The sequence below is a fragment of the Canis lupus genome, chromosome 9 (assembly GCF_011100685.1).
Source record: "Canis lupus familiaris isolate Mischka breed German Shepherd chromosome 9, alternate assembly UU_Cfam_GSD_1.0, whole genome shotgun sequence".
NCBI lineage: Eukaryota > Metazoa > Chordata > Mammalia > Carnivora > Canidae > Canis > Canis lupus.
This window is the reverse complement of record NC_049230.1, coordinates 18,051,854-18,066,524: the sequence shown is the minus strand read 5'-3', so window position 1 is coordinate 18,066,524 and position 14,671 is coordinate 18,051,854. Positions and strand designations below refer to the sequence as shown.

Here is a 14,671-nt window from a genome sequence, read left to right as displayed (position 1 = left end):
GAGACAGAGAGAGAGGCAGAGACACAGACAGAGGGAGAAGCGGGCTCCCTGCAGGGAGCCCAATGTGGGACTTGATCCCAGGACTCTGGGATCATGACCCAAGCAAAAGGCAGCCGCTCAACCACTGAACCACCCGGGTGCCCCATCTTGGTTGTTCAAGCAGAGATCTAGAGTCCCCGAGGCTGGGGACCAGCCTAAGCCTTTCGGACCTATCAGTCCCCAGGTAACACAGGGGCTAGGGGAACATGGCAACCCCACCACAAGGAAGCAGAAATTCAAATCTAGAATAGATGTCCTATGGGGCAACCACTCTGGTCCCTGTCCAGGCAGGAGAAGAGGGAGGGAAACAGCAAGAGAGATTTAAGTGACAAATGAGATGCATGGTCCTTGAGCTGATTCTGGTTCGAACAAACTGACTGTGAGAGATTTGTTTTAGGACAATGAGGGACATTTGACTATGGCCTGGATCTTAGCTGATATGAAGGAACTAATATTAATTTTGTTAGATATAATAATGGGTATAGTATTGTGGTTATGGAAAAAAAACATTTTTAAGACATACAGGCTGGGGCACCTCAGAAGCTCAGTTGGTTAAGCGTCTGCCTTTGGCCCAGGTCATGATCCTGGAATCCCCGGGGCGCATAGGGCTCCCTGCTCAGCAGGGAGCCTACTTCTCCTTCTGTCTCTTTCCCCTTGCTCATGTTCTCTCTCTCACTCACTCAACATCTCTCAAATAAATAAATAAATAAATAAATAAATAAATAAATAAAACCTTGTTAAAAAAAGACATACAGGCTGAGTTTTTAAGGGATGAGATAGGATAAATTCTGGAATTTATTATTTCTCAGCAAAAAGAAAAAAAGAGAGAGAACTAACTTGACAAGAATTGTTAAATCTAAGTAATAGGTATAATTATATTAATTATAATATTCTTTTCACTTCTTTGCATGTTTGAAAATCTTCATAATAGGGACACCTGGGTGGTTCAGTGGTTGAGTACCTGCCTTTGGCTCAGGTCATGATCCTGGGGTCCTGGGATCGAGTCCCGCATCAGGCTCCCTATAGGGAGCTTGCTTCTCCCTCTGCCTCTCTCTGTGTGTCTCTCATGAATAAATTATAAAATCTTTAAAAAATTTTTCATAATAAAAAGGGGAGAAAACCTCCCTTAAACTTGTTTACTCTTCTGGATTCTCAGTGTTACTACTCCAAGGTGTTCACTGTTTCTTATCCAGAAAGACAGGCCCTTCCAGCTCTCCCCTACCCCTGGTAGTAATTTCTCTCCTTTATGACGCAGCTCTGGCTCTAGGAATTCTGGAAACATGGCAGCTTAAACATGTCCTGCTTCTTCTCTTCTCCTGGACGCTACCCTCAAGGAAGGGGCTGTGCCAGCTCCTGGGCAGGGCTGGCTGGCCGGAGTAGAGGGCCTGAGATAGAAGCTGGAACCCAGGAGACCCCGGGGCAGACCAGGCCACCATAGGACCCTAGGGGGAAAGCAGGGTGACCCCTAGGAGCTGACAGGGAGTCAAACAGGTGGGCTCAGCACTCTCTGCCCAACAGGCTGGGGATGCCGAGGAGGCAGCAGGCAGGGAGAATTCTTGATGGTGTCTTAGAAGAGGCTGCCCAGCCCGGCTGGCCCACTGGCAGAGACCACCATTCCTCTGCTCTAGGGCCGCGCCTAGTGGGGACACTTCAACAGCTCATCCCAGCCCCAGTGAGAAAAGACACATAAACCCCACTCCTCTGACAGGACAGTGGCTGGAGAGAGGTGGAGCAAAGAGAACAACCAAATCTACCTGGGCTGCAAGACCCTAATACAGCAGGGTCAGGACGTGCTAAAGACCAATCACCAATCCGGGTAGGAAGAGGAGTTTGTCAGTAAAAGGTGGCAGGATAGGTGGATGGCCATCCAGAAAAATAATTAAAGGTGGGTTGACATCTTACTCTGTCCACTCGGATATACCCCCAAATAGATCAAAGATTCAGACATAAAAAGCGAAACCATAAAAATACTTAAAGAGAAAAACATAAGCAAAATTGTATATTAAAAATAAAAAAGGCAGAAGGGCACCTGGGTGGCTCAGTGGTTGCGCATCTGCCTTTGGCTCAGGCAGTGATCCCGGGGTCCTGGGACTGAGTCCTGTATTGGGCTCTCCCTGCAGGGAGCCTGCTTCTCCCTCTGCCTGTCTTTGCCTCTCTCTGTGTGTTTCTCATGAATAAATAAATAAAATCTTAAAACCAAACCAAACCAAACAAACAAAAAAGCAGAGACTCAAACTCTAAAAGCCATACATTTGACCAAGTAAATGCATCTTAAGTCATTTGCGTGGCCAGAAAATAACATTAGCAAAGTCAGAAGAGAAACTTACATGACAACTCCTGTAAGAGATAGAGGGCTGTTTTCCTTCGTATGGCAAAACCTCCTAATAACCAATAAGTAAAAGACCAATAAGTCAATGGAAAAATGAGCACTGGCTCTGAACAGGTTAACAGAAAAAGGAAAACAAACAGTCCTTAAATCTATGAGAAGATGCTCACTCTCACTGAAAAGAGAAATGCAAATTCAAGCTATCCTAAGATCATATATTTTACTATTGGATCAGCAGGAAACGACATCTTGTTGACACCTGGTTGGCAAGGCTGTGGGGGATCAGACACTCACATTTGTGTTGGTGGGAATGTAAATTGGTATAAGCCCCCAGGAAAGGGACAGCAATTTGGCAAAATTTAACAAATATCCATCGTTTATCCTTCCACCCAGCAATCCTACTTCTGGGATTTATCCTTGATTTATCTGCACGTGGGGTGAAAGATTATCTATTACAGGATTGTGCATAATAGCAAGAGATGGGAAACGATTCAAGGGCCCATCACCAGCGGACCAGTTGAAGAATTTCTGATACATCCGTACAGTGAAAACCATGTAGCTCTAAGGAAGGAGACTGATACTCTCTCTGCACAGACTCCAAGATATATTGTTAAATCAAAAAGGCAAAGAAGAAGCAAGATGTGGTGTTGTGTGTACTGCATGTTACCTTTACGGAAGAGAGACAGAAAAGCAAGTAATCAAATGTGTTTTCATATAGGTTTGTGTTTGCATAAAGAAACTCTGGCAGAATCGAGAAAGAATTAATGAAAGTGGTGACTTATGAGTTGATGGAGAGAACAGGGCACAGAAGCAGGTGTGTGGGGGGGAATTTTTACTATATACTTTTTAATATTGCTTTTATTTTTATTTTATGTTTTAAAGATTTCAGGGCAGCCCGGGTGGCTCAGCGATTTAGCGCCGCCTTCAGCCCAGGGTGTGATCCTGGAGACCCAAGATCGAGTCCCACTTCGAGCTCCCTGCATGGAGTCTGCTTCTCCCTCTGCCTGTGTCTCTGCCTCTCTTTCTGTGTGTCTCTCATGAATACATAAATAAAATCTGAAAAAAAGATGTCATTTATGTATTCATGAGAGACACACACAGAGAGGAAGAGACACAGGCAGAGGGAGAAGCAGGCTTCCTTCGAGGAGCCTGATGTGGGACTGTATCCCAGGATCCCAGGATCACTACCTGAGCCAAAGGCAGGCGCTCAACCACTGAGCCACCCAGGCACCCTATTGCTTTGATTTTTAAAAACCGTGAAAGTACATTATCTAATTTAAAAAAAAATCTTGCTATTAGCAAGATAGAAGGGCTGGAAAACACAGTGACTACTGGAACAACAACAAAAGGGAAATCTTCAGGAGATTCAAGTAAGACACTAAAGAAAAAAAAAAGACTACTACTTTAGAATTTAAAATATATCATGTACTACTCATTGAAGGTGAGGACAGTCCCTTTCCAGACTCAAATTTGTGGCCTGGAAGAGAAAGCAGGAGAAATATCTCAGAACTGATGTACGCAGAGGCAAGACATAGAGGGGGCAAAGCTACAAAGCTGGAGACGCCAGTCAAGAGAGCTAACGTGCAAATGAAAGAAAAAGGCAAAGACCCCAATACTCATGCAACAAAGAGATTTCTCTAAGCTGAAAAAAGACCCACGGCTATCCGGAGACTGACGGGGTTTTATGAGTTCCAGGAGGAGGAGTGTTGAGAAAAAGCATCCCTCCCTTCTGCACATCCTAGAGGGGATGTTTGATCAGGAGCCGCGGGGAAAAGCAGAAGCCACGAATGAAATGCAAGGGGTAGCAGGACAGCAGAGGAACAGGACAATCAGGAGCAACCTGATAGAAGGGGGAAAAGGAAACCTGTTAAAGATTCTGAAAAGAGTGCATTATCCCAACAAAAAGACTGTCAGTTTGGGTTTCCAAATTCAGTGGTAGGAGATATATATATGAAATAGACGTAAAATCATGATAATGTTGAATATAGAAGGATACTGAGAGATACCAGCAAGTGCAAAAAATAAAACCCAATAAAATAGAAAGAGTGGCCCTGCTTGTAACAGCAAGATGGTGATTCAGGTTGAAACCACCCACCGGGTAAAGAGGGACACCAGGGGATGATACAAAGGCACACTCTGTGATGCCAGGACAGTCAAAATCTGTGTGCACTGCCAACAAAGTTGTAGTTAAATATAAAAAGCAAAACCTGAGATGCCTGGGTGGCTCAGTGGTTGAGCATCTGCCTTGGCTCAGGGTGTGATCCCGTGACGTGATCCCGGGGTCCTGGGATTGAGGGATTGAGTCCTCCCCGCAGGGAGCCTGCTTCTCCCTCTGCCTGTGTCTCTGCCTCTCTCTGAGTCTCTCATGAACAAATAAATAAAACCTTAAAAAAAAAAAAAAGCAAAACCTGCTAAAAGTACAAGATCTTTACAAAGAAAATCTGAGCGAGAGATGTAATAAACCTCTATTGGAACTGGAGTAAAAGACAAAAACAAAACGAAGTCTACAAAGGAAACACAGGTTTCAATAACGTAATCAATCAGCTTGGCTTGATATATACCAGACCTTATGTCCCTTAGATGGAAAATATACGATTTTTCCACTATGAAAAACTTAGAAAAACCATTTATTTCTTCGGTCACAAAGGAATCCATAGAGAAATTTAAAAATGGAGATTTTGCAAATCTAGGAAAAATGAATACTTTCCTAGGAAAAAGGCAAAATGGCCAAAGTGAACAAGAAGGAGTGGAAAACGTGAAAAGACCAAACTACCGTTGATGAGAAAAAAAGTCTGCCCCTAACAAAGCACCAGGTAGGTCCAGAGGGTTTCAGGGAGGAGGCTGAATGGTAGGAACCTCTCGGATTCAGCTGCTGTCCCCCTTCCTTGGCCAGGAGGCAATCCTAAGTTTCTCTCTAGCGACTGGCAGGATTCTGGGGACTCTGGGGACAGCTCCTCCAGCGCACTCCCACGGCATCCTGCAGGCACCCCTGCCACACCAGATCCTACCTGTGGGTCTGCTAGCCCATCTCTCTTCTGGGACAGAAAACTACCTGATGGCAGGGACCATGCCTTGTTTCTCAGTGGCACCTGCCATGTACTGAATCCATGACACAGTAGGTGAAAAATCGCAGTGCCATTGTCAGTGTACCGGGATGCTCTGGGGTCTGTAAAAACTCTCCCACACAGAGTAAAGCAGAATGGATGAAAAGAAGCCAAAATGCTAATAGTCATTATTATTTTAAAAAAGATTTTATTTATTTATTCATGATAGACAAAGAGAGAGAGAGAGAGGCAGAGACACAGGCAGAGGGAGAAGCAGGCTCCATGCAGGGAGCCTGACCTGGGACTTGATCCCAGGACTCCAGGATCACGCCCTAGGCGGAAGGCAGGCGCTAAAGCGCTGAGCCACCCAGGGATTCCCTCTAATAGTCATTAGAGTGAGATTGCCCATATTCGCCAAATATTTGCAATGGCGTTAAGCTATTTAAAAAAAAAAAAAGATTTTATTTATTTATTTGAGACAGAGAGATAGAGCACGAGTGGGGATAGGGGCAGAGGTAGAGTTCTCTATGCGGGGCTTGATCCCAGGACACTAGGATCCTGATCTGAGCCAAAGGCAGATGCTTAACCTAGGGAGCCTCCCCAGAGCCCCTCCTTAAGCTATTTTTATGGGGGGGGGGGATAGTAATTTACAAGTTGAGAAGATTCCAGGAGCACTCCAGTTGCATGCAGCAGAGGCAGGAAGGCCCCCCTCTGGCACCTTTCTTGGTTCCTCTGGCTTCCTCTCCTAGGCCAAGTTGGCTCAGCCCCCAGGACAGACATGGAAGCCCTGAGAGGGACCCCTGCCCTGCTCACCCAATGCCTCACGGTGGACCTCCACTCGGAGGACCCATAGGAGCCCAGAGCCTGGGCTAGGCAGAAGGGTCCTGCAGGCTCTGCTGTGCCTAAGCAGCTGCTCTGGAAGTCCCCTCAACACCACAATCCTTCCTCAATTTGGCAAGAGAGCCTCCTGCACTTGAGCAAGGACCCCTATGTCCCTCAGACCCAGTCCCTGGCAGCATCATTTCCCTCAACGCCAATCAACCTCAACTGTCCCCTGACCTTCTAGTCTGGAACCCTGACCATGTTTGCATCAGCTGGGCCTGGCCCTCCCCACTACTGGACACAGACAGCTCCAGGAAAGGCAGAGACAACAGATTGAGTGAGAAGCCGGCCCCTGCGCTCAGGAAGGAAGTGGGGAGGCAGGTGGACCCGTCTCAGGGGGGCTGGGGACTGAGAGGTGAATCATAAGGCTCAGGTTCTGGGGAGATCACCCAGGGGACTCCACAGAGCCATGGGGGCTGCCAGGGGCCTGGGAGGTTGCTCCTTTCTGCCCTGGGAGCTGTGGGTGGGGAGGACTACTGGTGGCCAGGAATGTGGGCTGGGTTGGGAGGGGGCTACCCAAGAAGCTGCTCTTTCATGGGTCAGGCCTTAGGCTGGGCAGTGGGGCTCTAGGGTCAGCCTGGGGCTGCAGGTGAGTCATGGGGAGGGAAAGGTCAAGCCAGGTGTGAAGAAACCAGCCGGGCCAGCCCAGGGCTGCTGTTCTCCAAGGGTGGGTGGGGGGGAGGTAAGACAGTTGCTGGGAGGAGGGCATACAGACAAGGGCGCTCACTGCCCTCCCTCCTTGGCCTCAGCTCCCCTGCTCCTCCTAGAGGGCCCCCTGGCTGGTCCCAAAGGGGGATCCAGGTGGAGGGATCCCTAAGGCCAGTTCCTTTGCCTTAATCACCGCTGCCTGGGGCGGCTCTTGGAGTCTGTCCCAAGGGGTGGGTGCCAGGCCTGGGATCCAGAGAGGAGGGTGAGGTGCCTGCCCGCCAGGCACCTGGCAGGGGAGTTTCAGCATGAGTGCAGGAAAAGACCAGGTGGAGGTCAGGGAAGGAGGAGAGAGGGTGGGAGAGCTGCCAGGGCACGACCCCGCCTTCCCCGGGCCCCATTGGGAGTTGAGGGGTCACTCACAGTTCTCAGCACAGGACAGGGAACCAGGGCCCCAGAGGCTCCTTCTAGTCCGGCTGCCTACTCAGGTGAGTAGGGCTGGGCTGGCTGCATAGGAAGCTGCCGAGGCCTCTGGCTGCACCTCTTTCCTCCCTGTGGCCAATGTCTGGGCAGCAGGGGCGGGCTCCCGTCCAGAGGGCCGGCCTGGGCCTTTCCACCTCAGAGGCCCCGGGGTGGGGATGGTGACCACACCCTGAAATCCCCAAGTCAGCAGGTCCCCCTCCCCCACTCCACCGCAACCACGGGGGTGGAGTCTCAGAGGCCCCTCCTCCTCCCTTAGAGGGGGTGGGGGCAGAGTGCTCCAGAAGGTGTGCCTCTGCCCTCTCCTGGGACAGCTTCTCCCACTGCGCCCTGGGTAGCTGGGTGCTGGCTGGTGGACGAGGGCTGGGAATTCCTGCCTCCTTCCCTGTGGCCGGTGCCCACCGCTGGGGACACGCAGGGTGCTTGGAAAGTGAATACTTGTTTGCCTTCCGATTGTCCTGTCCCTGCTGAGGGGAACAGGCTGGCCAAGGCTGTGGCCACCCAGCTGAGACTGCCTTCCGAGCTGCTGCGGGGATGAACCTTTGAGTGAAAGCCCATGGGACCACGAGCCCCTTTGGGACAGGATCGTGTCAGGTGTAACATGCTTTGCGTCCCCAGGGTCCAGCACTTTGACCAGCACACAGCAGGTGCTCATTACATGTTAGTTGAGTGGAAGGTGAATGACGAGCCTATAAAATGCCACACAGTGCAGAGGCTTCTCTCCTCTGGGGTGGGTCCCTGCCTCTGCTGATTCCTCCCCCCGTGCCACCCTCTCCCCTTGTCCACTGGTCGACTATCCCCAATGACCCAACCCTGATCCTATGTCTCCTCCACCCTCAGATCATTGCCCCTCGCCTCAGAGGAAATGGGTCCCTCCCTCTCTGCCCGGGGCACCCCACCCCCACCCTGTTGGCCTCTCTCCCTGCGTCCCATCTCCCCAACCACCTCTTCACCATCCTCAGCCTCCCACTCTTCTGGCTCCTGACTGTTCGCTTAGATTTGGGGAGCCTCCCCCCTTGACCTCCACCTGCCTCTGGCCACAAAGCATCTCTCCCTTCCCTGCCAAGCTCCTGAGTTGTCTACGCTCAGCCCAGCCGGTGTCCTTACCTCATCCCTCTGGCCCCTGCCTTGAGCCCTCAGTAACCCCTTGACCAGCTCCTGATAAGGTGGCTGCTGACCTCGCAGTCACCGTTTCTGATACATGTTTAATGGCCTTTATCTCACTTCTCCTTTCTTCTGGACGTTTCTCGGTGTCTGGACAGGCACTCTCCTGTTCTTCCTCCTTGTTGCCTATTCCTTCCTCTGGGGCTTCTCTTCCCTCCCTTTGTCTGTTACCCGAATGTGGTGGGGCCTGACTGTCTCAGGTGTTCCCGGCCCCACGTCCACGCACTCTGCCCGCCCCCGGTCCACATGCTGCAGGCCACACGCTGCAGGCCTTCTGCTGGGCAGCAGGCCCCCTCTCCAGCTGCTGTCTGGACCTGGCGCCACCGAATAAACAGACCACTGTCTGCGGGGTGTGCGACTGGGAGACTGCGACTCATTCCGACTTCTCTCCCACCTTCCTCAGCCCGTCGGCCACTAGATTCCAGGGAATCGACTTCCCAAATCTCCTGTCATCACTGTGTGCCTGGGAGACCATGGAGGTCTGTCCTCTGCTATTCTCAAAGTCCCAGCCACGGGGGTCTTTTCTGAACCCCCTCTCTTCTCTGCTGAGAATCTTCCAGCAGCTGCAGGATTAAGTCCACATTGCTGGTGAGAGTCCATGAGGCCCTGCCTGGCCAGGCACTGCCCATTCCCCACAAGAGCCCCAGCAGTACAGGATGGGAGTGGAGCTGCAAGGCCTCAAGGGTGCCACATCTCACACCTGCACCCATGCCTCGGCACCACGGCACGCTGGGTGTCCTTCTATCCCAGATGGCCTGTGCCACGCTGGTCTGAGGCATCTGCCCTCTTGCCAGGCTCCTGACTCAGATGGTAGCTCTCCAGGGCTGGCGCTGTGCCTCATCAGATGCTTGGCAGGCAGGTGGGAGGCCAGTTCATGCTTAGTCAAGGAGTGAATGAAGGGGAAGGGTAGGTGCTGCCTCTCCTGCCTCCTCTAAGAAGGAAACAGGGAGGCTTACCTTTCAGGAAATTCCCTTCTCTAAATTCTGCCTTCGGGTCCCCTGGGTGGCTCAGCGGTTGAGCACCTGCCTTCTGCCCAGGTCATGATCCTGGAGTTCCTGGATCCAGTCCTGCATCGGGCTCCCTGCCTGGAGCCTGCTTCTCCCTCTGCCTGGGTCTCTGCCTCTCTCTCTGTCTCTCATGAATAAATAAATAAATAAATAAATAAATAAATAAATAAATAAATAATCAATCTTAAAAAAAAAGAAGGCTGCCTTCAATAACTAAGAGCAGACTGGGGATCCTTCCCAGGAGAGAACCAACTCCCCACCCCTGGAGTTTGTAGGGGACAGGGGGTCAGGGAGACCCACACGTGACACTGGAATAAAGCAGGGTCACAGGGGAAACAGGAACAGAGATACCAAGCCTCTTGTTGAGATCGCACGGGGAATTAGGGCCAGAAGGGGGAGCAGGCTGAGCGTCTCGACCAATACCCAGGTCTCTCCGCGGACGCCCGGTTCCTCCCGGCGCGAGCACCACCCCGCCATCACGTGTGTCCCCACCCCCTCACTCCCCGGTAACTGCTGCTGAAGAAGGAGAAAGAGAATATGGAAAGGCCCCGGAATGCGCCTCCGACGGCCTGCCTGGGAACGGAGGGGCGCCGGGGTAAGGAGCGCTGGCATCCAGCCATCTGCCCCGGAGAAGCTGGCCACCTGGCCCCCAGGGACGCCGGGCGCAAGATCCCCCTGGCCCCCGCCCCCGTTCCTTCCGGGCGGAATCTGGGTCCGCGTCCTCACCCGCAGAATGCTGTTCCCCGCCATGGCCAGAGGGGGGCGGGCTGCTCCTTGCAGAAATCAAAGCGAAGGCGGCGCCGAAGGGGATGCTAAATGCGACCCGGGTCTGCCTCCGTGCGGCGCCTGCTACGTGCCAAGCGCTTCCACGCCTCACCTCGTCGAAGGCTCACAACGCTAATCCTTTACACAGGAGGACACTGGGGCTGGGGCAATTAAGGGATTCCTCAGCAGCTGGCAGGTCACCCAGCAGGGTCAAATTCGAGTCTCTCTAGCTTCAAATCCTGAGCTCTTTGCACTGTAACCAGACCTGGTGGTGGGAAGACCCAGGAAGTCCCCGAGCGGGACGGTGCCTCCTTCCGCGGGGCATCCCAGACTCAGTCCTGGCATGTGCCAGGCAACCACGCTGACATCAAGTACATCAAGGACAAAGAAAGAAACCAGAGACACAAGGTTGGGGGGTCATCCATTCACCCTTTCCACCCGTCTTTGGGCCAAGGGACAAACTGAGACCCTGAGAGAGGAAGTGAATCTCCCATAATTACCCAGCTGGTGGCAGATGTCAAAAAGATGTTTGTGCATCCTCCCTCCACGTCTCCACACCCCCCTTCCCCTGCCGCAAGTTCCTAAAGCTCAAGATGTCAGGGCCATGGAAAGGATTCTGGGGATGTAAGAGCGTTTTAAAACCGTGCTCTATTTTCGGTTGCCCAAATCAACACAACCGGATTCGAAACGAAACGAAAGAAAACAAAACAAAACAAACAACAACAACAACAAAAAACCCTCGCTGTAACTAGACCTCTTCCTGAAACAAAAAATTGGTGTGCGTGCGTGTGCGTGCGTGCGTGTGTGTGTTTAGAGGGGAACTGAAATGACTGAAATGTTGGAAGAAGCCAAAACGGGAAGCAGATCCCTGACTTTCACATCCATTATCTCATCTGATCCCCAAGCGTCTATGAGACAGGGGAGGCGGAGAGATCCTGCAGGCCCAGGATCCCGACGCCTCTCGGAATGGTGCCACGGCTGTCAGGCAGGTGAGGTGGCGCGCACCTGCCAGCACGGGGTGGGCGGCACACCGTACTCCAGGTCATCTGCATTTCTGCAGGAAAACGAAGTGTAATAAATAAATAAAGACCACCAACGGCTTCACCCGGGCTCAAGTCCAACTTTGCCACCAACTGAGTTACGGAAAACACTCGCGCTTCGGGGAGCTTTGGCATTTCGGAATTGCAGATGTGACTGGGAGCCTGCACCCCTCTCGTTTCGTGGTTGAGGAACGTGGGGCTCCGCGTGAGGCAGCCCGTGCAGAGCCGGCGGACGCTAAGCGGAGCGGGGCTCCTGGAGCCCGGGCGCAGCCCCCCGCCCGCCTCCTCGCTCCCGGGCGCCCCATACCTGCTGCGGGCGCTCGTCCCGCGCCGGGCCGCGCTCGTCCAGGATGGCCTCGTAGACGTTCCCCGAGTCGCTGCGCGCCAGGGGGCGCGGGCACACCCAGGAGCCCGCCACGCTGCAGGCCTTGAAGCTGCCCGCGCTTCCCAGGAGGCCGGCAGGGGGCGCGACGGCGGCGCGCGCCAGGTCGTCCAGGGACCTGCGCGGGCCGCACGGGCGCCGCGGGCCGCGTGTACAGGCAGGTGGGCAGGCCGGGCCCGGGGCTGCCGTGCTGGGTCGAGGCGCCGCGCCGCGCGGGGCCGCACAGGGAGCTCACGCGGCCCCGGGGCTTGGCGGCCGTGCCGTCGGGGCCCGCGGGCGCCGGCGCGCTCACGAAGCGGTAGTCGTAGGCGAGCGGTTCGGGGGCTGCGGGGCCCGGGCGGAGCGCGGGCGGCGGCGAGGAGGCGGCGGGGTCCCCGAGCGCCGGCAGCTCGCGCACGTACTGCGCCGGCAGGTAGAAGGGGCGGCCGCCGGGCTCGCGCCGGACGTGCCACCAGTGCTCCGTGCTCCGGCGCAGCAGCCGGTAGCGCTCGTTGGGCTGGATGGCGACGCGCCGCCCGTCCTTGCCGGTGTACTCGAAGGGATGCTCCACCAGCACGTACACGTCCCCCTCGACGTCCGCCGCCATCGCCATCGCGGCCGCGGAGTCTCCCTGTGGGCACGAGGAGGAGGGGCGCGGAGGTCAGGGCCACCCAGCCGGGAGGCGCGCCGCGCTAGGGGGACAAGAGACTTGGTTGAGTCCCGAAGCCGCGTTCCTCCTGTGCCTTAGGGCCTTGGTATCTCCAAAACGGGGCACTCGGATAAAATAATCTCGAAGGTTCCCATGCCCACAGTCGCTGATGTAATTATGCCAACACTGATTCTGTGGCATTGCTGATAAGATTTGAGCCTGCATTCAATCCCCCGGTGGGGAGGTTGTGGGTAATACTGGTCCAACTTTGCAGCCAAGGAAGCCTTGACTCAGAGAGATGGGGTTGACTGGCGGCGGTAAGTCGACACCACACTTGCCAAAAAGTTGCCTGAACCTCAGTTTCCCCGTCTGTGAAGTGGGAAAAAGAGCTCATTCCTTCCGCGCCCGCCCGCCCCCGCCCCCGCCCCCGCCCCCGCCCCGACGCCACCAGCCCTCAGGAAATCCGGGTCCACAGAGCCTCTTCCCTCCAGGATCCTGCGCCCCCCGCCCGGGCCCTCGGGGTCAGAGTTGAGGCGCGGGGCTCTAGGAGCTGCCCCGGCGCCGCTCTACCCCGGGAGTGTCCCCGCTTCGCGTAGACCAAGGGCCTTGGCATGAGGCACCAGGACTGCCAAGGCCGGGGAACCGGTTCTCTTGGTTTCTCTTTTCTTCCCCAGCGGCTCTGCGGGGAACGTGAACTCGGAGCCTGGCCCGCCCAGAGCGGCCCGCACCGCCCCCGACTGCAGATCCCACCTCCAACCTCCCAACCTCCCGAGAGAGGCTGGAGGGCCTGCCCACCTGCCCTGTGATCTCCACGTTGCCCCACGAGAGCAGAGCGGCCCCTAGAGAATGCACTACCCAGGCGGTGTCCTCCCCAAAGCTGTCCTGGAGTGATGGCCCCAACCCACCCCTCTGCATGCCAGCTTAGCTTGGCTCTGGGTGGGGCAGCCTTGGTCAGAGCCTAACTGTAAAGCTGCCCAGGTCTCACCATCAACAAGATGAATGAGTGACTTCTTGCGTGGCTGCTCCCTCCCGATCTTTACACTGACCACATCTCCTGCCCAACTGGGTCTCCCCGGGGGCAGCAGGTAGGAGCCCCTGTGGCTTGCTGAGGCTGAGGAACCCAAGGAACAGGGTCTGGCCGGCAGGGGTCCGGGTAGGGGCTCCTAGTGCCCCTTCCCCACTTTCTTAAGCTCTCCTCGATGGGGAAAGGGGTGCACAGTGGGCCCTGGAGGCGCAGTCAGTAAGCTGCCTGGAGCAAAGGCAACAAACCCTGGGAGGATACCCCTTCTCGTCACCTTCTCCTGGACCCCTGGCACTCGCTCACCTTGGCAGGGCAGGTCTCTGCGGGCCCATGGGCTAGATAGACCTTCCAGCCAGCAAATGATGCAGGTTAGGCCCCCATCTCGTTGGGCGGGGCTTCTGAGGGCTGGGTCGGGAAACCTCGGGGAGCAGGAGCTGCCAAGGGGAGCAAAGAGGCAGAGGGAGGCTCCGGAGGGCTGCCCCCAATTCTGGGAGGGGCGAGGAGGAGCCTGAAGGAGTGTCTGGGCCAGTGGAGACATTGGGAGCGGGCCCAGGGCAAGAGAAGGCAGGAGGGAGGGGCTGCAGCTGGCAGGGCTGCGACTGAAGGTGTGGTGTGCTGCCTGCTGGCAAGCAGAGCCCAAGGTGGGTAGACTCCCACCCTGCGCCCTCCACCAACGCCCCCCCACCCCCCGCGGGATTTGTTGGCCTCCAGCCTCTGTGTCCCCTGGGTGCGCTGCTCCGGGGCTGCTCCACCCCGGATCGTCGTCTCCAGGCGTCCCCTTACGGGTGAGGCCATTTGCACCCTGAATCACCAACTGCCAACCGCGAGCCCTCTCCAGCCCGATTGCTGGCACTACTCGCTTCGGGCCCACCTCCGCCCTCCCCAGGCCCTTTCCCCACACAGCTTGGCCGGGCCTGGAAAGACTCAGGGCGGGGGTCCCAAGGCAGGGATGCCCACCAGAGCGGGGGTCTCGGGCTGGGTGGGGAGGGGACCCGGACTCGGCTCCTTCCCCAACTCAGGGGAGAGCGGAGGTTCCCTGAAACTCCAGGACTGATCCGTCCCCAGGAGCTGCTTTGGGTCCACTGGCCTGGGGACGAGAGCCACAGCGGCGCCAACGCCTGGGTCGGCGCGGGGGGCCTGCACCTGGGCCCGTCCTGTCCCCGGACGGAGGGCAGCCCTTTTCATCTCCGCTCCTCGCGGGGGGATCCGAGCCGCGCGGCCCTGCTCGCGGGTCCCGCAGCTCCGGCC

The 14,671-nt window shown here is 55.4% G+C and overlaps 1 protein-coding gene across 1 annotated transcript in view; it reads right to left on the bottom strand.

Annotated features, from left to right (window-relative positions):
• ARHGAP27 (Rho GTPase activating protein 27) overlaps nt 1–14,671 on the bottom strand; it is an 80,454-nt gene that overhangs the window by 15,593 nt on the left and 50,190 nt on the right. Inside the window, 2 exon segments of the mRNA XM_038547031.1 lie at nt 11,700–11,891; nt 11,893–12,384. Of these exon segments, the coding sequence (XP_038402959.1) occupies nt 11,700–11,891; nt 11,893–12,384 (684 nt within the window).